Consider the following 22655-nt stretch of genomic DNA (forward strand, 5'->3'; position numbering starts at 1 on the left):
AGACTTTTGAAAGAGTGTTTACTAAACATTAGTTTCCAGTCTCGTTAACACTGGACATTCTTAATCTGGTAGTTTTTGTTATGATAGGTATTCTCATACCATCCATTTTAATGTTTAATTACCCTTGGTAAATCACTATATTCAGGAAATTGATTATCACAGATTTTTTTATCATTCTGATTACACAATAAGCCATCTTGCCCTTCATACTTTTGCAATGTAGCATGTGAAGGCTCTATGTAAAGAGGGACATCACGGTAGCCACCTGTCTGGGTTACTGTAGAGATTAAACCAACCAATGCCTGTAGAACACATACTATCTGCAAATCCACCCTACATTCACTCCTCTAAGCCTTATTAAATTTATCAATGTTTCCTAATTCTATACCAACATGCACTAGCCATTCATAAAGTCTCAACCCAATTTCAGCAGACCAAATGGGGCCATTCTCACAGCAGATAACGTGTTGCACCAAAACCTCTAAAGGCTAAAGCCTAAACCAAAGCATGTAAATAAAACAATCAACCAAACCTACATGGAAATGAAAGGAGTCACAGCTGGCTGCTTTATGACACAAGCAAAGACCCTCAGAGCCAAAGCAGGAAAGAGCCGCCTTGGACACAAATCCACGTGAAACCGTTAATGGGATTTACAAAAAGGGAGAAAATTCGCAGCAGCTAATTCAACCCCTGTGAGATACTGTGACGTGTTCAACAAGGTATGACTACGGAAAAGAAAGGGCTGAAAGCTCAGCGTTTAAAAAAAAAGAAAGGATTTAATTATCTGACACACATGCAATTACAGTGCCATTCCTGTTAAAAGAGAATTGCGGCTAAATGGGGCTATTTACCTATTCAAACCACAAACAAAACTATCTTCAAAGGGATCATTAAATGAAGGTGTGAAACAGAAAAAAGATGTTCAGAAATTGCAAGGTTTGCAAGACTGGATTTTAAGCTCTAAACATAAACATAGAAATAATAGAATTGCAGAGGTTATGTTGAGGCTAAATGAAAATACCCTCGCTTTCTGAAAAGAATAAATAATCACAGGGTTAAAAATTCATAAAATAGGAAAGCATTCTGAACAATATGGTAAATTATCAAAAATATAAATAATTTTAGAATGAATGCATTTTATGTTAACACTATTCAGAGATAGATTTTTAAAAACTTGACATCGGTAATGATATTTTAGCCACAACACCAAAAGAATGATCCAACAAAGAAAAAATTGGTAATTAGGACTTCATTAAATTAAAATTTCTGCTCTGTGAAAGATACTGTTAAGAAAATGAAAAGCCAAGACACAGATCAGGGGAAAAAAAATCTTTGCAAAACACATATCTGATAAAAGACTGGTATTCAAAATATGCAAAGAACTCTTAAAATTCAACAATAAGAGAGTCAACTGAAAAGTGGGCAAAAGATCTGAACAGAGATCTCACCAAAGAGGATATATAGATGGCAAATAAGCATATGAAAAACGTGCTCGACAACATACGTCATTAGGGAATTGCAAATTAAGACATGAAATACTGTTACACATCTATTAGAATAACTAAAATTGAAAAAGCTGGCAACACAAAATGTTGGTGAAAATGTGGAGCAACAGGAACTCTCATTCACTGCTGGTGGGAATGCAAAATAATAACAGCCACTGTGGAAGATAGCTTGGCAGTTTCTCAGAAAACTAAAATTCTTACTACATGATCCAGCGATTGCACTCACTGGCATCTTACCCAAACTAGTTGAAAACTGTGTCCCCATAAAAATTTGCACATGAATGTTTATAGCATCGTTACTCATAATTGCCCAAACTTAGAAGCAACCAAGATATCCTTCAATAGGTGAATGGATAAACCAACTAGTCATCACACAATGGAATATTATTCAGCAACAAAAAGAAATGAGTTTTCAAGCTACAAAAGACAATGGAGGAAAGTATAATGCTAAGTGAAAGAAGCCAGTTTGAAAAACCCACGTACTCATGATTCCAACTATATGGCATTCTGGCAAAGGCAAAACTATGGAGACGATAAAAAGATTAATGGTTGCCAGGGGTTACAGGGGAGGGATGGATGAATGGGTACAGCACACAGGATACTGTTCTGTGTGATACTGTCATAGTGGATACATGCCATACATCTGTGACAACCCATGAAACTATACAACACAAGAGCGAATCCTAATGTAAAGTAGGGACTTTAGTTAATAAGAATGTATTAATATACGCTTATCAATTATAAAATGTTAATAATACAGGAAACTATGTAAGCTCAAGGTGGCGAGGGGGGAGGTGCTGAGGGGATATATGGAACTCTCTGTACTTTCAACTTAATTTTTCTGTAAACCTAAAACTGCTCTAAAAAGTGAAGTTCATTACTTTAAAAAAAAAAAATAGAAAAGCAGGCCCAGCCTGGTGGCGTAGGAGTTGGGTTCAAGCACTCCGCTTTGGTGGCCCAGGGTTCACAGGTTTGGATCCAGTCATCATACTACTCATCAAGCCATGCTATGGTAGCACCCCACATACAAAACAGAGGAAGACAGGCACAGATGTTAGCTCAGTGACAATCTTCCTCAAGCAAAAAGAGGAAGATTGGTAACAGATGTTAGCTCAGGGCGAATCTTCCTCACAAAAAAAAACTCCAAAAAACAAAAAAATAGAAAGCAAGAGAAAAGAAAAAAAACTGTTCTGAGTTTCCTGTAGACAGATACTTTGCTGACATACAGAAAAATAAATGTTACCTACTTTCTTAGCCATAGTGTTAACAGTATTGAGAAAGTCAACACGATGATGGGAATAAGGGACTAGAAGTAAAAATCAAGGAGGGGAGGCAATGGACTAGATGAAGGAAGGAAAGCCCCAAGGGAGGATGGAGGGGACAAGTGGGATCTTTCTATGTTACCTCATTAGTTCCAAATGTGTCAGGGTTATCAGGGAACTAAAATTCTAACCTGATGGGCTGGCAATAATTAAATAGAATGAGTTGCCAATATTTCAACCCAATTTTTCCCCACTGTGTGCCACAGGTCCATTTTACAACAACCTGTCATCATTAACTACCTGCTGCTCACCTGGAACCAACAGGGGAAATTAATAGGCATATTAGCATTCAAAAGGAAACATAACACCTAAGAACTTTGTACTTCTTGGTGCCATACCCAGGGTCTGTCAAAGGTTTCACAACCCCAGGTTATTGTGATTAAAAATGATTCTAGAGTTTGAATTCCATAGCTTGAGTTTAAGCCAAGTCCTTTGCATTGTTAATTCAAAATGTCATACATAAGATAAAGTAACTAAGTAGTTTTCATTGCATTCTATGTGAGGATAATATTTCAGAGGTGTGCTTTCTAGAAACTAGCAGATTCCCTACAAATCTGGGTTTCGAACCACAGATCAAATGCTGCTTTTTATCCTGACAGTATACCACCTGAGAAGGCAACCCAAGGGACACGTGACTCACTTTTTAAAAAATCCTGTTAAAAGCTTTGGCAAGTATAATCTTGAATAACAACTCCTGGTATTCATTTCCAATTAATTTGGCAAATGTGTATCATGCATATGAGGAATGGTGCCAAAATATTTTTCAGGTCTACAAAGCATTCACTTAATCACTCAACACACAAGTTTTAAGGATTCTCTCGAACCAGAGACAACTCTAGTGCTCGGAGTAGGACATACAGTGCTGAGGAAGACATGGCACCTGCCCTCCAGGTGTCACAGACTGGGAAGAGGGGAGTGGCATAAAAACATCCTACTGATTATATACTTGTGATAGGAATTCTGATAGACAAGAAACAAGTGGGTTTAGGACACAGAGGAGCTGTATCTTCCCCAGGATGTGAGAAGTTATTTCCCAAGTGAAGAAAATTAAGGGAGTCAACAAAAGTTCTTTCAAAGAAAGGGAATTCTCCCAGTCTTAGGCCATCCTCAGACTGTAGGAAACCAAGGCACGAAAAGAGACAAAGGTTCGGGACTTGGGAAGACAGGTAGTCACAGAGTACAGGGGCTGAGGCCAAGACCAGAGGCTTGGTTTTGTTATGTTAAGAATTTGAGACATTTTTCTCAAAGGGATGGGCAAATGCTGAAGAGTTTCCAACAGAAAAAGGAGGTTTCAGATTTACATTGACCAAGAAGGCCTTAACGTTGCCCTCAGCTTGACTAAACTTTAGACAGGTTTCTTTCTGATTATAGGTCTCTGGCCTCCCTTTTCTTAGAGTATTTACTTCAGAAGACCTTCAATTGTAAATTATTTCTCTGCCCCTTTAAGATACAAATCTCCCAGCCTCTGGCCAGTTTTTCAACCCTGGAATATCTTTCTCAAAGACCTGAGAGTCATCCCTTTGAAATGTAGTACAACCTTCTTGTAACTTGCCTAACACCGCAGTGGACTGTGGCCTGCTGAGCTAGAGAGAGTGAAGGAGAACAAAGGAAGTGAGAAGAGGGATTATGAAAATAATACAAAAGCAAGTGGCCCTTGCAATGATGGATGACAAAGACTACTTATAAAAACCTCAAAGGCGGTTGATAACACCTAAAATATCTGAAAGGGGTTTCAGAATTAGAATGTTGTTACGTGCAGAATTGGGGAAAGAATATTCTCAAGCCTGGAGAACCAAGAGCAGAGGGAAAGGGGATGCTGTCACTCTCCACACACCCATCCAAACCCTAGACTACAACACCTCAGGAACTAAGAATTAGTCAGCAATAGATCTTTTTCTTTCTCTCTTTCCAATCATCAGCATACAGGACATGATAAACAGAAAAGCAGAAGGGAGAAAGAAAAATCCAGAAAAAAAGTTGTTAGAGCAGTCTTCTGAACAAAGATAAAAAGAGTCAGATGGAGAAAGCAACTCAGGTCATGGCTAATAGGTTTAAAATTGCATGAGGTTTTTTTTCCTACTTCTGACGAATTTGGTTCATCTATTACCATTGATAATCCAGGGGAAAGTATGGGCAAAAGGCCCAACACTCTCTTCTAATAAATAATAGAAACCAGAGGTCCAGATCAAACAGTTCTGTGAAATGTCATAATCTTCCAACTTAATAGGAAAGTTCAGGAACAATAATGTAAATTTCTATTTTTGATGGCGAGAATTCCATTTCAATGAAGATTCCTAATGTCAGATGCAATAAAATTCTAGTACAAAAAAATGATCTATAAAATTCCTTGGAGTTCATTCCCAGTGTCACATGTGATAGAAGTTTTTAACTGTGAGGTTCTAGAACGTACTTGATGATAAACATTGGAAAACAATATAATTGTTTTCCAGGTACATTCAGGAAGGTAATGTTTGCAAAATTCCTAGATACGGGGCAGAACCACCACTGCAAATTTACTGCCAGTGCTCTAGTATTTGGGAGAGAGAAAATACTTGACTGTGATGTTAGAATCTCAGTATGTGACTTGGCCAGCCAAATAGATGTGAAAGTCAAATGGACTGTTAAGAGTCTAAAAGCAAAGATTCAGAACTGTATCCAAAAGTGAAATATTCTAAATGATGGTTAGAGACACTGGTTCAAATCTCTTTCACAATGTCAACATCATACTGTCCATTACACTGTCTGGTGATGGGCAAGGTCACCAACAGCTAGATGCTGGGGACACATTCAGTCATGTAGCTCTGAATTTCTGAGTTGACTGGATACATGTGGAGAATTAATTACAAAGATTTCCTAAAAATCTGCTGGAATACCTAGGTCTCCTTCTGGAAGCAAAAAGAGTAAACAAATTATACATAGACAGCTGCCACACAGAGATGTGAAATAGAGTAGTCTTAAGCAAACACATTCCTAACATCTGAAAACCTAGGGAACTCTCTAATTCTGCTTATCAGTGACTCCAGAAGGATGGCAGTGGATCAGTGATTCAGGAAACCCACTAAGTATTAAGAAAGAGTGCTTTCCACCACTATGAACTATGAAAGGCCTGCAGCTTTTACCCATGTAGCTAGCACATAAAATTGTGGTTCTGAGTTAATCTACAAAAATGTTACTTTCAGACTAGTACATATTTCTGTCCTTGGCTCTATTCAGTTCAATATTTTTACCAATAATTTGCAAGAAAATATGGAAGAAATGTCCAACTTGTTGAGGATCAAACTCTGGAGTTATCTCTGACTACAGTGTAAGGCCAGAAATAGCCTGAGATTTAGATTGCCTTGCAGTTAGGTTTCCAATTTTAATGACTCAAATGCCAAATAGAGAATATTTGGCTTGACAATAGTTCATGCCAAAAATAACTTTTAAGAAAAGGTCAGTATTAACATTTTAGGTTTCACTTTACTTAGCTAATTCTGACACTTCTAAAGAAAGTAATTAACTTATATTCCAATTCCCTGAATTTGGAATAGTAGGGAGGTCAGGTCAAAAGATACAAAGAGAGAAACTTGGAGGCTAGTGATTATATGAGTCTAATCCCCAGTACTTAGAACATAGTAAGTATCAACAAATACTTGTTAATGAAGAAGTGAATGAATGGACTCAAGGATTGTGTTGTGTGCATGGTTCTTTCCTGGCCTTATTTCAAAAATCAGGTGCTGAGTTACGTAGACAAGGTAGTACTTTCAGAACTGAAGTGCCCCAGCCAGACCCATGATGGGAATGAGGCACTCATTCCCTCAGCTGCTGGAAGTGTTGGCTCTGCGGACAGCTCACAGCTGAGTCTCTCTCCAGGAAGGAAGTCATTTCACTCAAGGCTTGGTCCCTCCCAGAGGACAGCCTAACCTGTAGCCAGTAATCTTTGCCTTAACAGGGACAACTCTAAACGGCCATCCCAGCTCCAAATATCCCTATGGGAATCCTTGGCTGCAACTGCATCACAGCTCATCTTCTTCCTCTGCTCAATCCTACCTTCCTCCCTCTTCACAGCTGTCGTTCCCTCTTGGAGAATCCCCAATAAATCCCTTACACGTACAATTCAATGCAGAGTCTGTTTCCCGGGGAAACCCAACTAATACCAAGAAGAATGATCCCAAATTCTTTTTTTAAAACACATTTCTATAAGTGCACAACTATGTCTTTACAAAGAAGTAGAGCTGTGTACTAGAACATGCACCAGATTAGGAGAGAGAAGATGTAAATTCTTACTAAAATCCTGTCGCAGCTATGCAACCTGTGTGAGGCAGTCTTTCTAAGTGTCCCTGGGATGATGCATGTGGACAGCACATACGAAAGCCCTCTGTAAACCATGAATCACTATGCAAACACTAGGTGTGATTATTTATTATTAAATATGATGTCATGACTCTGCAGTGGTGATGCCACTCACACATTAACAAGATAGGTAAAAAGTAACAATTTCATACACTACTCTTAGAAGAAAGTCTTTAAAGAGAAACATAAGTACTGAGTTGATATCCCAGAGTTGTCAACCTGGGAAGGTCACAACAAAATGGACTAGGTTGGTATATAAGCGGTAAGAATTGGTCATTATTGTATGTGTGTGTGTACATAGAATAAACCAACGAAAAGGAAAATATTCCTTTGGGCAGAGATTTAAAAGGACATACCTGCAACTGATTGTTCTCACTACCAAAGGCTAAGTTTTAAAAAAAGAAGGATTAAGTATTATCAACACTTTAGGCTCATTTCCTTGTCTGAGACCTAACATCATTAGCATCTAACATAGCACAGCTCTGGGAACACTTCTTATTTTCCTATAAAGAAAACAAGGCTTTGGGTCATAAAAAGAATTAAATAATGAAGGGATTTATATTAAAAATAAGATTATCATCTTTCAGCCTTATATTCCCCTGGCATCTGAATCTCTGAAGACAAGAGAGTGCACTCACTTATAAGCCGAGACGTCCAGGAACTGAGAAGTCAGGCTCAATGTGCTTATGAAAAGCCAATGAATTCAGTGATCTGTACCTGAAATGCCGCTCAGCAGTTTTGCCCGGGCCACTTACTGTCCTGCTCTTGGAACTGACTGTTTTAAATTTTCTCCTCTCTTCCTGAACACTGATACCCTCCCTTCCCTACTTTTAGTTGGTAGGCTTGCTTCTTATTTCACTGAGAAAACAAAAGCAATCAGAATAGAACTTGTGCTTCTCCCTAGTACCAAATGCCCCAAGCTACCTGCCTCTGTACCCACTCCTCTGCCTTCCCTCTCTGTCCTCTGGAGAACCTGCCCCCATCCTCCACTGTGCACTAGATCCCATCTCTACTCAAAGGCAATGCTCCTGCAGTTGGCCCTCCCTCCTGAGTCAAATTGTCTCTCTAGTGGATTGGTCCCATCAGCATATATACTGTACTATCTTACAAATTAGAAAAAAAACATCTTTGATTCCACATCCCTTTCCAGCCACCATCCCATATCTCTCCTTCCCTTTACAAACACCACAAAAAAGAAACCTAGGCAGAATCACTTCCTTTGCTCCCATTTGCACATGAACCCACTTTATTCACCTTTACCTTTTTCACTCTATAACCTCTTGTGAGGTTACTAATAACCACCCTCTAGCCAAATCCAATTACCAATTCTTAGTGCCCATCTTACTCCAAATCTCTGGGGCACGTGACACAACATCACTCTTCTTTTATAAAACATTTTTCTTCCCTTGGCTTCCAGCCAACAAGCTCTCCTGTTTTTTCCAGCTCGCTGTGTTCTTCTTGGTCTCCTTTGGGTCCTCTGCATCTCCCCTGCCACTGTTTACCAAGTTGCTGAAGCCAAAACCTCAAAGGCATCTCTGAATCACTTTTTCCTCTTCAAGAGTACAGCTAATCCATCATCTACTCCTGCCAGCATTACCTCTGAAATACATCCAGAACCCAACCATTTCTCCCCAATTCTGCTCCTTTAACTCCCTCAACTTCCCTCTCTCACTTACAATATCATATTAGCCTTGTAGCTGGTGCCCCTACTTCTACCTTTATAATCCAACAGTCAAGTCTCCACTCAGCAGCTAGAATTATTCAAAACAAATGCAGGCATGTTATTACACATCTTCTCAAATAATTCCAGAGCCTTCCCATTACACTCTGAATAAAATCCAAAGCCTTCTCCATGGCCTACAAGCCCTCTCCCTGTGCTGGCCCTTTCCTGCAACTTCAAAATCATTTCCTACCCCTCTCCACCCAACTAACCAGGTTCCAGCCACATGAACTTCCTAGCTGTTCACTAAACATTTCAAGGATGTTTGTACCACAGGGCCTTAGCACATCCCATTCTATCTGCATAGGGATACTCGTCCCCCAGAAATCCACATGTGCACTCACTCATTGCTTTCAGGTCTCTGCTTACATATCATCTCTTTAGAAAGTCCCTCCCTGATCACCTTATCAAAAATGGAATACATCCCTATTTTGCTTTATTTTCCTTTATAGCACTTACTGCTATATTATATTATTCATTTCTCTGTATCTCCCACTGGAATATAAGCTCCATGAGGGTGGACACTTTTCAGTACCCCCATCACTTGAAATAGTACCAGAAATATCGTAAGAGGTCAATGAACATTTGTTGAATTTATGAATAGATGATTTATTTGGGGGTGGAGGGAAAGCCAAAAACAGAAACTTGTCCAACAAACCAGAGGGTGGTAAATTAAGGCAAAGTCAGCTTAAACATAAAAAGGCATTTGAAGTAGCATTGTGAAAGATTTTAAAACAAGCGAGATTTTAAAACAAACATTAAATGTATTTTATATAAGAAAATAAGAACTACTCCTTGGAGGGAATGGAGAGCAAAGTGATTAAATAAGTATTCAGAACTTGGACAGTGTCCTTACATGTTCTGTCTCAGTGGCCCTACACGTAAAATCCGGATAACAATGCTACCTGTCACACAGAGATGTTGGGAGAGATAAATTGCATGACATGTGTAGAAATGTTAAGACATTTCCTAGCTCACAGTAATAGTACAATATGTGTTTATTATTATTATTATTAGTTTTTAATAAAAAGATAAACATAACATACAGACAAAAGACAGGGAAGAACAGTAAAGAAACTAAAAGTACAAAACTCTGGGTAATTGTCAACTTGTGAAAATAGGAATAAACAAACACCCTCACAAAAGGATGGACAGTGCCCTTCAGAGCACAGACTGACATCATTTACTCTTTAGATTTCAAAATGGAACACCTACCTTCACCAAATAGAAACCTAATCTCTACTGAACAGCCCGGCTGTCAACTTGCTAAATGAGGGGGAAAGATTCAATTTTAGATGAAGCAATGGATAGGAAAAAAAAATCAGTGTTTTTAGCAAACTCATGGAGCAAAATGCACTTTGACAATTTTCTAATGCTCACACTCATTATAATGAATGATGCTGTAGCTTTAAAACTTTACTCAGGAAACATATCAGGAGGTAAAATTTTAAATCCTATGTAATTTCTGTAGGGCTAAACATTTATCATTATATAGTATGTTCTTAGGAAATACCTAGTTTAACCACTGCATTTAGCAGATAAAGCAACCGAAGCCTGAAGAGGATAAATGCATTACCCAAGGTCATACCACTAATTATTGGTTAGATTGGCTTTTCTCATTCTTGCTTATATATTCCAGCCCTTCTTTCAGTTATTCAAATGATGTCTGCTAAGAAAATAGGTACATAGTGTTTCTGTAGCCCTATCACAATCCTCATCACAGGAGGAAAAACTCCAGCAAATCAGCACTATTTCTGGTTTGGGGTCTTTTTTTCCCACCACTCTTTGCTCCGAGTAAGCGCTCAATAAATGTGTATTGAATAAATGATATTGTAATGTTAGATGTGCCACTTCATCTTTTAATGCCTAGCATCTACCATGCTATCTAGCTTATAATTGATGCAAATATACAGTTTTTGGAAGCATGGTTGCATCAGTGATTGAATGGTGCCACCATTTTGGCATATTTATTAAATTCAATCAAGGTCAAATATGGAAACTGGAGACAATGAAAAACCCAGTGATCCACCTCCCCCCCCCCCCCCCCAGTTTGAAGATGGATTAGACTTAGCGACTCACTCACAAAGAACAGCATAGGGAAAGGCAAAGAATAGTAACTTTACAGTGGAGAAACCTAGCAATGCAACCTTAACCAAATGATCAGGTTACCATTACCAGGTATGTCATGCTGAGATCAGATAACCCCTGATATGTTGGGACATGAAGGGTACTTCAAAATAAGTCAAACAGAAAAAGACAAATAACATATGATTTCACTTGTACATGGAGGATAAACAAACAAACACATAGATAAGGAGAACAGATTGGGGTCACCAGAGGGGAAGGGGGTGGGGGCAGGGCAAAAGGGGCACATATGTATGGTGACAGATAAAAACTTGTCTATTGGTGGTGAACATGATGCAGTCTATACAGAAACTGAAATATAATAATGTACACTTGAAATGTATACAACGGTAAGTCAACATGATCCAAATAAGATAATTTTTTAAAAGAGAAAGGTACTCCATCTCTGTAGTATTCTCTAAGAACTCACAACTCCAGTCTAACTATGAGTAAAACAACAGACAAAGCCAGATTGGGAGATATTCTACAGGATACCTGGCCAGTATTCCTCAAGACCATCAAGGTCATGGAAAAACAAATAAAAGGAAAGACTGAGAAACTGTCACAGACCAGAGGAAACTGGTGAGACACGCCACCTCAATGTAATGTGATGTCCTGGATAGATCCTGAAATAGAAAGCCCAGAGTCTAGGTAATCGCAGTGAAGCAATATCCGTTTCTTTGACAAAGGTACCATGGTAATACATGGTGAGGGGTACAGAGGAACTCCCAGTAGTATCTTTTGCAACTTTTTTGTAAATTTAAAATTATTCCAAAATAAAAAGTTTTTAAAAAATTCAATGATGGATACCAGATGACACACTTACAAGACCGTCTTAAGACTGAAGGAAGGGAGTTTGCAGATATCTGGCCAGATCACCAAACATGGGCATTCAGTATTTACATGTTTCATAGGTTTAAACAGCTTGCCATCATAGCAGTCTCCTGTACTAGTAGACAGGATAAAAGCAAATTGAATGATTAATTATGTTTTCTTCCCATAATCTTTCTGTGATATTTATCAGTGTTGTCAACTCTATATTTGAAAGTGAGAAAGTGAGTTGGAGGGTGGTAGTGTGTGCACTTAAGTGAGAACTATGCATAGAAGAGGTCGGCTGCTCTGAGCCTGTCTTTTGGACCCGCAGATTGAGGAGCGGTGTGACAGTAGTGTGTCTTTAACAACAGCAACCACAACAATCATAGCTACCACTTCTAGAGAGTACGCTAATGTGCCAGACTTTTCACCGGGCATTTCATGTACAAGGTTACATCTTACCCTCAGCACTCTATGAGGTTGCAATCATATTCTCATCTTAGAGATGAAAGATTTGGTCATCAGAGAAATTAATTACTTTGTCAACGTTGCAGCTGAGATTCAAACACAAGCATTTCTGACTTCTACTAAGTCAGTAAACAAAGGACAAGGAAATTCCATTAAGGCAATTGCCTAGGGCATAATCCTAACATCACTTGTCTTTACCAGAGAATAATATACTGAGATATTCTATATTGTATAGACATACATTATAAACATCCCAATAATATCCATTATGCTGCTATAATGTATGTAAAAGGGTTGAACACTAAATTTGATATACAACAAGTGTTAGTCCCCTCCTACCTTTGTAGGCTACATCTGTTTTCAATTAGTTCCAAACTGGATTTTGCTCTTGTGGTTTAGGCCCTAGACTGGTATTAACTATCATGACAATTCAAAAGTGCAGAGTAAGTTAATGTCAGAAGTAAAATTTAACTAGTTTACATGGGATAGAGTTAAATCTTGCCTAGTATCAAGTTATTCTAGATATAAAACTATATGTCATATCTATGAAACTCTTTTGAAGTTAGAAATACGACAGATTTTCAAAAATGGATTACCCCTCGCTTACACTATATGATTACATGCTTTATTAAGGACTCATTTACATACTTCATTCAGGTTACGGGAGCAAGTTTTTATCATTATTATAGATTTACTTTAAGAATTTTTTCTTTTTAAAGATTTTATCCCCAAAGCCACCCGGTACATAGTTGTGTATTCTTAGATGTGGGTCCTTCTAATTGTGGCATGTGGGATGCCACCTCAGCGTGGCTCGATGAATGGTGCCATGTCCGCGCCCAGGATTTGAACCAACGAAACACTGGGCCGCCTGCAGCGGAGCACATGAACTTAACCACTCGGCCACGGGGCTGGCCTCAAGAATTTTTTTTTAACATAGCCACTTTCTCTTTATGTTCTGCTCTTAAGTTGAATAGACTTTCCTCTCCTCGACATCATAACCATTATCTTGAGGCTTAGTAATTCATAAATCCAGTGAAAAAGACATTATTTTAAGTAAGTCTGGAATTTACCAGCAAGAGCTGAGAGAGGGACTGGCAAAGACTAACTCTTTTCATGCTATTATTTTAGGGGGAATGCCCCCCATGTGTGTTGGGGCTAAATGGAAGGGAGATGGGAAGCATTTGAAAGAGTATAGTCACCTTTCCCTATGCTAAAATAAGCAAGGCAATTAAATGGACTGCCATCCTGTAATTATCAAGGAGTCCTGCCTTACAGACGGAAGCAGGGCTTTGTTAGACAACAAACATTCAAGCTTTACTCCAATATGAATAATGATCCAGACACATGAGCAAGATTCTATTAAACAGTGATGGCAAACAGCCACATGCTGCCTGGATGAATCATTTGGTGTACAACCAAGCAAGGGAACTAATTTTTTAAACCCTGTAACAGTCCTGCTCTAGTTTAGACTTTGAATGTTGACAATAAGTGAATGACCTAGGATGCACTCCTTTTATTCTTCTGGGATGCAGGTCAGAGTGCATTCTCAGAATCTCTTTTATCTAGATGTGGTTCTAAGCCTTTAGTTGATACTTCCGAAATAACATATCTATTTTGGCATGCACATCACATACAATTTGAACTGGTTTTTGCCTTTGTACTCAACTTGAGCCCTGCCAGCCTTCCCCTGAATCTGTTGTCAGTTACAAGGCAGAGCCAGGCAAAGAGAGTAAGAACAAATCCATAAACCCGAAGGACAAACTTTCCTGAGCCAGCACAGGAAGAAGCACCAGCACCATATAACAAAAGTAAAATGACTCAGTTAGCCACTTTTACTTCTAATGAATATGTTGTCTTCTTCAAACCCAAATCTTTAGAATGAGAAAACTCTTGGGTCCCAAAGACACGGCTGAATTTATTGGACATATACCCAGTCGCCCTCCCCAATTTGATATAAGAAGTTTCCTCTCATAGAAGTTTTATCACATAAGATATGATGAGTAAAGCACTCGCCAGGAAATGTCAGCTTCTTGTAAAAACTCAAATCCCAATTACCTCTGGCAATGGTGGGCACATAATGCCACAGAAAAGATAGAACAGGTAATTGAAATCCACAGATAAGCCTCAAATCTCTTTCAGCCAAAAACTTCAAATGCTTCCCCCCTCCCAGATGACTTTCTTCAGACTTGATGGTAAGCTGCAAAATGCTACTAACTTGAGATCCAGTCTCTTTTTTTACTTTTCAAAATTGTAAGCTATTTGTTCAGAAGCTTGAAAGAGAGAAAGCATAAAACACTATTCTTTATAATTAGTGGCCTCTAAAAGTCAGTTTAATTTACATTGTAGCTACCTCTCCCTTTGCAAGCATATATGTCCATCACTTATGGGTTAAATTAGATTCTGTGCCGGTCTGTCACTTATAATCTCATTTACATTAGAAAATATAATCTGTCATTTACAGAAAGAGAAATGCAGAGGTTCAGGGAACTGTCCCTCTTCCACCTCAAACTTTCCTACTAAGGAAATGGGAGTGAAGGACAGAGTGAGAAGGCTGGGGAGAAACTAACAGGCATTGATGTTTAAGAAAAAGAACCAAAAGGCTTGAGGAAGCTGAAGCAGCAGAGAAAATGTCTGAGAAAGCAGATGTTTCCCACAGAATTCCCTGGGAGATTCAGTGACCCGGCTACCAGGGAAATGGATCCTTGCTCACTGCCACTGCCAGATGTGAAAGTTCCTGCACCCACCCCTGAGACTTCTGGATTTCAGGATTTCCATCCATTAAACCCCACTCCAGGTCACAGGTTCAGGAATCAGAGCTTGGAAGTCATTATCCCAAGAATGCATCCCCTACTCCAATCCTGCCAGTTCTTGCTATTTGGATCTTCTACAGCTCCAGGCAGGTCCACACCTGGAGCCAGTTGGTGGTTTTAGTTCATAAATCTCTGGTTCTGTAGAAAACTCCTTTCTTCCTGTTGGCATCTCTGCCTGTGCCTTTGGACACTGGCCCTCATCATCTCTGACTTTATTGTACTTGACTATTGGCCCCCACAATTACAAGGAAGCACAGAACCCTAATATCTAACACACTTGTGGCTTTAACATCTTCTGGCTTACTTTGCCCATTATATATTATGATATAGGCAGGGATCTAAAATAGTGACTTGAATATAAAAAGTGCCCAATAAATACTGAAAAACAAGGTGAACTAAAAATTAGTTATACATTTAAAGAAGCATATGGAACATATGAACACTGAGAAGCAATTCATATGTTGACTCAATTTAAGATTTCAGAAACAATGGCGCCTCATCATCAATTAATCACTTTATCATTACATTTTTTGACATCATATAATCACATAACAGCTAGAAGCGTTAGGCATGTCTTCACGGATAATTTTGTCACATCTGCATGAAGAATGAGGACAGTATTTGGTAACGCAGGCTCCAGGAAGATACCTGTGCTGTCTCAAGAGTTTTCTAGATGTTACTATACCATGTGGTATCACCAACTTTCTGCTTTATCATTTTAGGTAAACCTGAGACTAAAATGGTTAATAAACCAAGAGACCCTAACATGGCCATCTTCAGCATAATAATTTTATGTTGCTGCTTTCCTTTTCCAGTTCCAACTTCTTCAGCCCATATATCATCACAAGGCGTTCATAAGTTACTATGTTTCCCTTCATTTCTCTAACCACGGTTTTCAAACACATGATGAATCTATCCATCAAACCAAGAAGGACCAAGAAGCTGAAGACAGGCTGATGTGATCAAGTAGACACTTTCAACTTACAAGCTTCCCGGAGTTTCTCTTTGTCATAGTGGAATCCTTCATAGTCTTGTAAACCGATTTTGTTCACCCGGATCCTCAGGCGGTCTGGGACAGACTGGGGACTGCAAAACAAGAACCAAGTAGTCAGACACAAAGGAGAGAGTGGAACTGGGGGTCACATGCACCTGGAGGGGCTAGAGGTAATATCATCTCTTTATGCTTAGAAGAAAAAGTTCACATTCAAACCAGTATCGTGAGTTCTTTACCAGCAATTATCAGAAGAACACTTCTCCAGAAACCTCAAGTTTCTGGAATTTAGGTAAGAACACATAAATAAGCAGAAAACGCCTTTAGAGACCACTCATCTCATATTTGGTATCAACTTACTAAAAATTCTAATAAGATCATGTGTTCAGTTCCACAATAAATTAGACTCAGCTAATCTGAAATAGTGAGAAGTGGCACAGAGCTTTAAAGAACTGCTCTAGGTAAAACATGCCCATAACAGCCCAACATGGCAGCTTGACCCACAAAAGAGACAGAAAAACCATAAAAAGCAGACTAAGATCCACAAAGCATAGGACTGAGACGGAAACAGTTCTACTTGCCTCAACAGCCCCTGAGAGCAGCTCTCAGTCAAAGCACACTACAATAAAGTCCTCTGACGGTGCCTCTAAGCAACTCAAAATGAAGAAAAAATTTTTTAGTATGTATAATGTACTTTCCTTAGAAAGGGAATAAAGTATGTAATTCATTGTAAAAGAATTCAATCCAAACAAGTCCAGGATACATATTAAACAATTAAAAGGAGTAGTGCCAAACTTTCTGAAGCACCCTGTTCTCCCTCAGAATGTCTTTACCTGGATTCCTTGGTTGTTCTTAAGTAATATTTTTAAAATAGTTTAATCATGGGCATTAGTCGAGTGAAACAATTTTCATCAGCAGCACTATGGATCAATACAGGTCTTCAATATATTAATATAACACAATGTCTACTTGTCCTTGAATATTATCTTTTACTTAGATTTCATTGGTTTAGAGAATTTTCTCAAATAGAGGATTGCTTCTCCTTTCTTATATTATGGGATAAAGGTCATCATTGACTAAAGTAGAAAGAATACCATTATGCTTCAATTTATTTCTGTAAAGGAAGGAAAGAAAGAAAATAAAGAGAGAAAAAGAAGAAGGAAAAAAAGGGAAGAAGTGAAGGAGGGAAGAAGGAGAGAGGAGGGAAGGCAAAAGGAAAAAAAGGCAAAAGAGGGATGGAAGGAGGAAGTGATACTTTTAAAATATTGTCAGGATACTGCTACCCCCACCTCAAACACACACATGCATTTAATTTCAGTGCAACTTTGGAAGAGGGAGAGAAAAATAATTTAATTTCATCCCCTTGTCTAAAATCTCATTTTAGGGCAAAATAGAGTAACTCCCTCCATGTAGACTCCTAGTCTACTCATCTCCAATATAACACATGCATATCCAACTATAGATACATATGTGCACACCCATACATAGTTCTCTCCCCCCCTCTATACACACACTGAGAGAGACTGAGATATAATCGCACAAATTCTAAAGAGAGATGCTGAACACATAAAAAAGTCTGAGGTTCACTGGGTTAAAAACTAAGCCAATACAAAACCACGAGGTGGATATTTCTGAGGGAAAGCTGAGCAGATTCAATAGTTGCACTGGTCCATTCAGTCAAGGTATATTTGTTGGGTGTCTACTTGGTATTGGACATTGTGCCAGACATTGAACAGGCATTGATAAATAAAATTGACGTAAGTAGTTAACCTGTGATGGGAGATATGGTTGGACAGCATATTTGTAAATTAGTGGCACAGATTTTAAGTATCACACATACCCACACCATCATTTACAGATAGGGAAACTGAGGTTCAGAAAGGTAAAGTGATTTAATGGTCACATAGCTACTAAGTGGCAGAGCTGGGAGCAGAGCCTTGGACTCCTCACTCATTGGTTTCATGCTCCTTCTATTATATGAGGCCAAAAATCCCATGGATTTGACAGCAAAGTCATGGAGCATGGACTAAAAGAGTGAGATGATCTTTATGTGGTGTTCAGATTATTCTTTATCAATAAATAATGGACAAGGGGATGGCTAAGTAAACTGCGGTACATTCAAACAAGAGAACATTGGGCAAATATTACAAATGAGTGTGTAGATCTACATTTATTTAGAGAGAAGTCTGACTACGACATATTGTTAAGTGAAAAAAAGTCACGGAAAATTACGTATGGCATAATCTCCTTCATGTAAATTGTGGAATTTAGGAGTTTATATACATAGAGAAGTGTCTGGAGAAAATGTTCAACAAGCTGTTCCAAGGAGTTATCTCTACATGATGGGATTTGGGTTTACTTTACACTGAGTATCATCATTTTTAAAAAAATAATCTAATTATTTTAAAAGTATGTCAATACGTAAATGACAACTCAGGACAAGAGTAAAAATAAGAATTATAGAAAAGAGTGTTAACTATTAGATGTGAGTGGATAGGAAATAATTTAAGGGATTAACAGAGTGGCCATACAATATTCGTACCAAATGCGTGTCTCCAAATTAAGAGGGGTCTGAACTCTTTACTTTCAAGTTCACCCCAGCGAACTACAAAGAGTGTAATTTGCAAATATCTTCCTTCAAGAATAGCAGATAAGAGGGAAGCTAGAACTACAGAATGTGGTGGCCCATCATACTCTGTAACGGGAGATGAGGAGGACAGATGTTGAAAGACCTCCACCTAAACAACTGTTGAGACAACAGTAGATCAAACAGCAGTGAGCTCTAGTGTTCTCCAGTGGGCTGGAGGTATCAAAGCTGAGACCTGGGTGCAGCAGTAGCTGTGGAGTGGGAAATAGCATTCAGAGAATGACTGCAGACCAGTCATTGTACTCCTTCTCCAGGGAGCTCCCCATCAGCTAACCAGTATGTACCACCTTTCTCAAAATCCATCAGTGCCTGCTCCCTGTCCACATGCTTCTACTTCCCAGTTTCTCATCTATGCCTGTTGATTCCAGCCACACACCATTACCTCCCATCAATCTTCCTGACTTACAGGTGGTTCACCATGGACATACCACAGGAACTGTCATGTAAATAGAACTTTCAGGATCCCAAATGAATTCACATACTCTCTCTCTTCATCTCTAGAGTAACCAGCTAAGCAAGATGAAAAGAAAATGGAGACTCTCACTAACCCCTTGTCATTTTCTCCCATCCACCTCTCTACACATTCACTCTCTCACTCTCAGCTCCCATTTTCTCGCAACAATCTACAATGCATCCCTCTTTGCCACTAGCAGCAGCTTACTTAAACCCGCTGTTCTGACTAGGGTACCTGGAGTTCGGGCCTGCTGTCAAATGTTGCCACACATGAGGCCCATCAGCAAATTTTAGGGCACTCAATCAGAGGGTCCATGACGGAAAACACCTTTGAATTATTCTGGGCCCTGGTGTAAACAGTAGGTATGGGAGGCAGCTCAGCAAAGTGGTTAAGAGCTCAGACTCTAAGTCGGATTGCCTGGATTTGGAGTAAAGTTCTTCCTATTACAGGTTAATCAGGAAACTCTGTGCTTCAGTTTCCCTCATAGATAAAGTGGGGATAATCATAGCATCTACCTCATATGGATATTATGAGAATTAAATGAGTCAATACAGGTGATGTGCTTAGAAAAAGGCCCGGCACATTGTAAGTATTCAAGAGATATCAGCTATTATCAGCTTAATTACTATTCTGAAAATTGCTCTCCTAGATAAAGTTCTGCTAACGTACAATAGCATCTGCTGCCGCCAGGTATTGAAAGAATTTTAGGGCATATACAGGAACCTCCCTAGACACTTCTGAGAAGCTGCTGGGCTTCCTCTGAGAGGAAATTGTCTAGCCTGGCTGGTGTCATGATTCTCCTGGATCTTCTCCCATTTGGTATTTTACAGGCCAAATGATGACATGAAAACAGACAACTAGAACATGGGGGAGTGTACACTGAGATTAAATGAAAGCCAAGTAATTCAATTGTGTCCCTTTGTGTCATAACGTATTAGTGTCCCATTAAAGGCTGGCTGGAGGTGGAGGATGACAAAGCTGACCCTTGGAGTCTGGGGAATAGCACTGCTATTAGTTTTCTAAAATTAAATTTTGCTAAGAAATTTAGTAGAGCATAGAAGAGACTAACAACCTGGGTAAAAATGAATTTGCGTCCGTGCCAACATCCACCAGAAGCTACTCCTAAATTGATTTCAGCTCTATATTAGAGGTTCTAAACCTGACTTCCATGGAACCTTTCAAGTTCCTAAAAGAGACTCAGCAATCTGTGAACTCCCTTTGAAATCGAGGCAGTGACCTCAATCTGTCACCTTCTAATTTTCTTGGAAATGTCAAGATTGAGCTCCTCTAAAAGCCCAGGATGACTTTCTCAAGAACCATAACAAGAGCACCTCTCACTAAAGTCACGCAGATGGGCCACCACAATCTCCAGACCATAGCTTCCCTCATCCATGTTACGCACACCTGTCACCCTGAGATGTTCAGAAGGGGGCGAAGGGGAGGAGTGCCATTAAGGCAACTCCCTGAACACTCACTGCTATCCAACTTCCACCTAATTCTCATTACTCTCTGCTCTCCAGTAGGTTCTGCCAAGAGTTTGGGGGTTTGGTTTTTTTTTTTTAATTATTCTTGGCTCTTCAAAGACTTTCAATCCATCAGAGTCAAATTTCCCTCTATGCCTTTAAACTTCTTCATTTTTTCAATCAATTTCTTTACTAAACACTGCTCCTCTCAGACTGCTAGCGGACGCCTCTCATTCGAATCCCCTGCACATAATATTAAGACAACATACCACAGCACATAAAGCAGGATGTAGAGTCAGAAAAACCTTAGTTCTAATCTGAACTCTGTCAGTTAACATGTGGTTAATGTTGAGAACTCTGGAGTTAATTCCCTGAGTCATTTTCTCGCCTGAAAATGGGACTGACAATAGGAATGTAGTGAGCACCAAATGAGAAGATACATGTAAGGCATTAGCACATTCCCGGTAAGTAGTAGGTGTTCAAAAATAATATATTGTTGTTGTTACTATTAATAGCATCCTGACGCTTCTTCAACTTCCACAAGCCCTACATTTTTTTTATTCAGTCATGGATTACAACATCATAGCAGAAGCTGGAGTCGCAGCTCTAAAGAGCAGTTAGTAGATCTCAAACCTTGGCAGGATGAGAGTCTGTCAACATGGGTAGGGAGACAAGATTCAGAGTTACACAGTCACCTATAGTCTGTTGGGCGAGAAAGCAAGTGGGGACTGCTGGATGAGAATGTTTGCAAGATATTCTACTTAAAGATATTGAGAATATAAATCCTAATTCATGTTACAGAGGAGGCCCTTAAAGTTATATAATTATTCTACATTTTGTACCTTGTAAATATACTGTTTTCATTAACATTTCCTAAATGGTTCAGTGTAAGACCTGCCCCTTAAAAACACTATGTAGACTCCGATTTTTATGACAAATTACAATTTAACCAGGCATTCGTTACTCACATATAAAGAGTTTTCCTTTGCAAAGTAAAAAAACATCACAACTCTGTCTGCCTTTCTCCCTTGAGGCCTGATTTAATAATAATAGAAATAAGTTGCTTTGATTTCTTTCAAGCAATGTAAATGTGAGATTCTACCCAATCATAACTTAGATATAATAAAGTATATTTCTAACTCATCTTTAGTAGAATTCACTTGAATTGGCCCTAATTTTATGAAATGGACTTTGATTAAAATATTAATTTCTAGTATGAATTCATGGCATAAAAGACTATTTCTTCCTCCTCTTTGCAGCTCCAATACCCAAAATAGAGCCTGGTCTGTGTTGTTTATAATACCTGTTTTTGAATAAATGAATGAAAAGCAAGGAAGAGTCAGATTTCTCTGGGACTATGCAAGGCCCTGAGGCCTTAGCACAGCTTGGCATCAGAGTGTCTCTGAGCTGCTCACTAGTGGCTTTTCTCTTTGTGAGCCCCCGGCAAACCCTGATTTGGCTGTCCATTTCTGTCCTTTTTCTACCTAGCTCTCTAGACCTGGAGGTAAATCCATACTGGATTATGCTGTCTCACTCCCTTGCATTTTATCTCCAGAGGGATCTGCACAAAAAGAAAGAGGAAGGAATATACAAAGGGTAGATGTCTCTGCCTGAAAGGTATGCAATCCATTTCAAGACTGCCTGTTCCTCAACTAAATAACAGTCAACCAGAAACATCTACTACCACATCCTTTCATCAGCTATCAAGCTGGGCCTTATTTAAATATAATTATACTTAGTTTCCTTTAATAACTTCCTAGAAATTGCTGAAATTTATCCTGGGATATTTTGAAACTGCCACTGACAATAATCTACCCCAAAACACACCCAAATGGGCCTTTTTACACTGAACAGTAAAACCAAATTGAATCGAGGCGTTTGAACAGATTTAAAATGGATTTCTGACACCTGCCAAATTCAGACAGAATAATTCAGTTATCTTCTGCCTAGAGTAGAGAACAATGCCTCAAGAATCTGAAATAAATTGTAAAGGTGTTTTTGAATTT

The 22655-nt window shown here is 38.9% G+C and overlaps 1 protein-coding gene across 7 annotated transcripts in view; it reads right to left on the reverse strand.

Moving 5' to 3' along the window:
• Nucleotides 1-22655, reverse strand: part of DGKI (diacylglycerol kinase iota) — a 429721-nt gene that overhangs the window by 97612 nt on the left and 309454 nt on the right. For all 7 annotated transcript variants that reach the window (XR_011504777.1, XM_070514279.1, XM_070514275.1 and 4 more), the window contains one exon: nucleotides 16080-16180. Coding sequence is in view for 6 of the 7 variants with exons in the window: in XM_070514279.1 (XP_070370380.1) it covers nucleotides 16080-16180 (101 nt within the window). In the remaining variant the exon portion in view is untranslated. The remainder of the gene's footprint in view (nucleotides 1-16079; nucleotides 16181-22655) is intronic.

Source organism: Equus asinus, chromosome 1 (assembly GCF_041296235.1).
Source record: "Equus asinus isolate D_3611 breed Donkey chromosome 1, EquAss-T2T_v2, whole genome shotgun sequence".
NCBI lineage: Eukaryota > Metazoa > Chordata > Mammalia > Perissodactyla > Equidae > Equus > Equus asinus.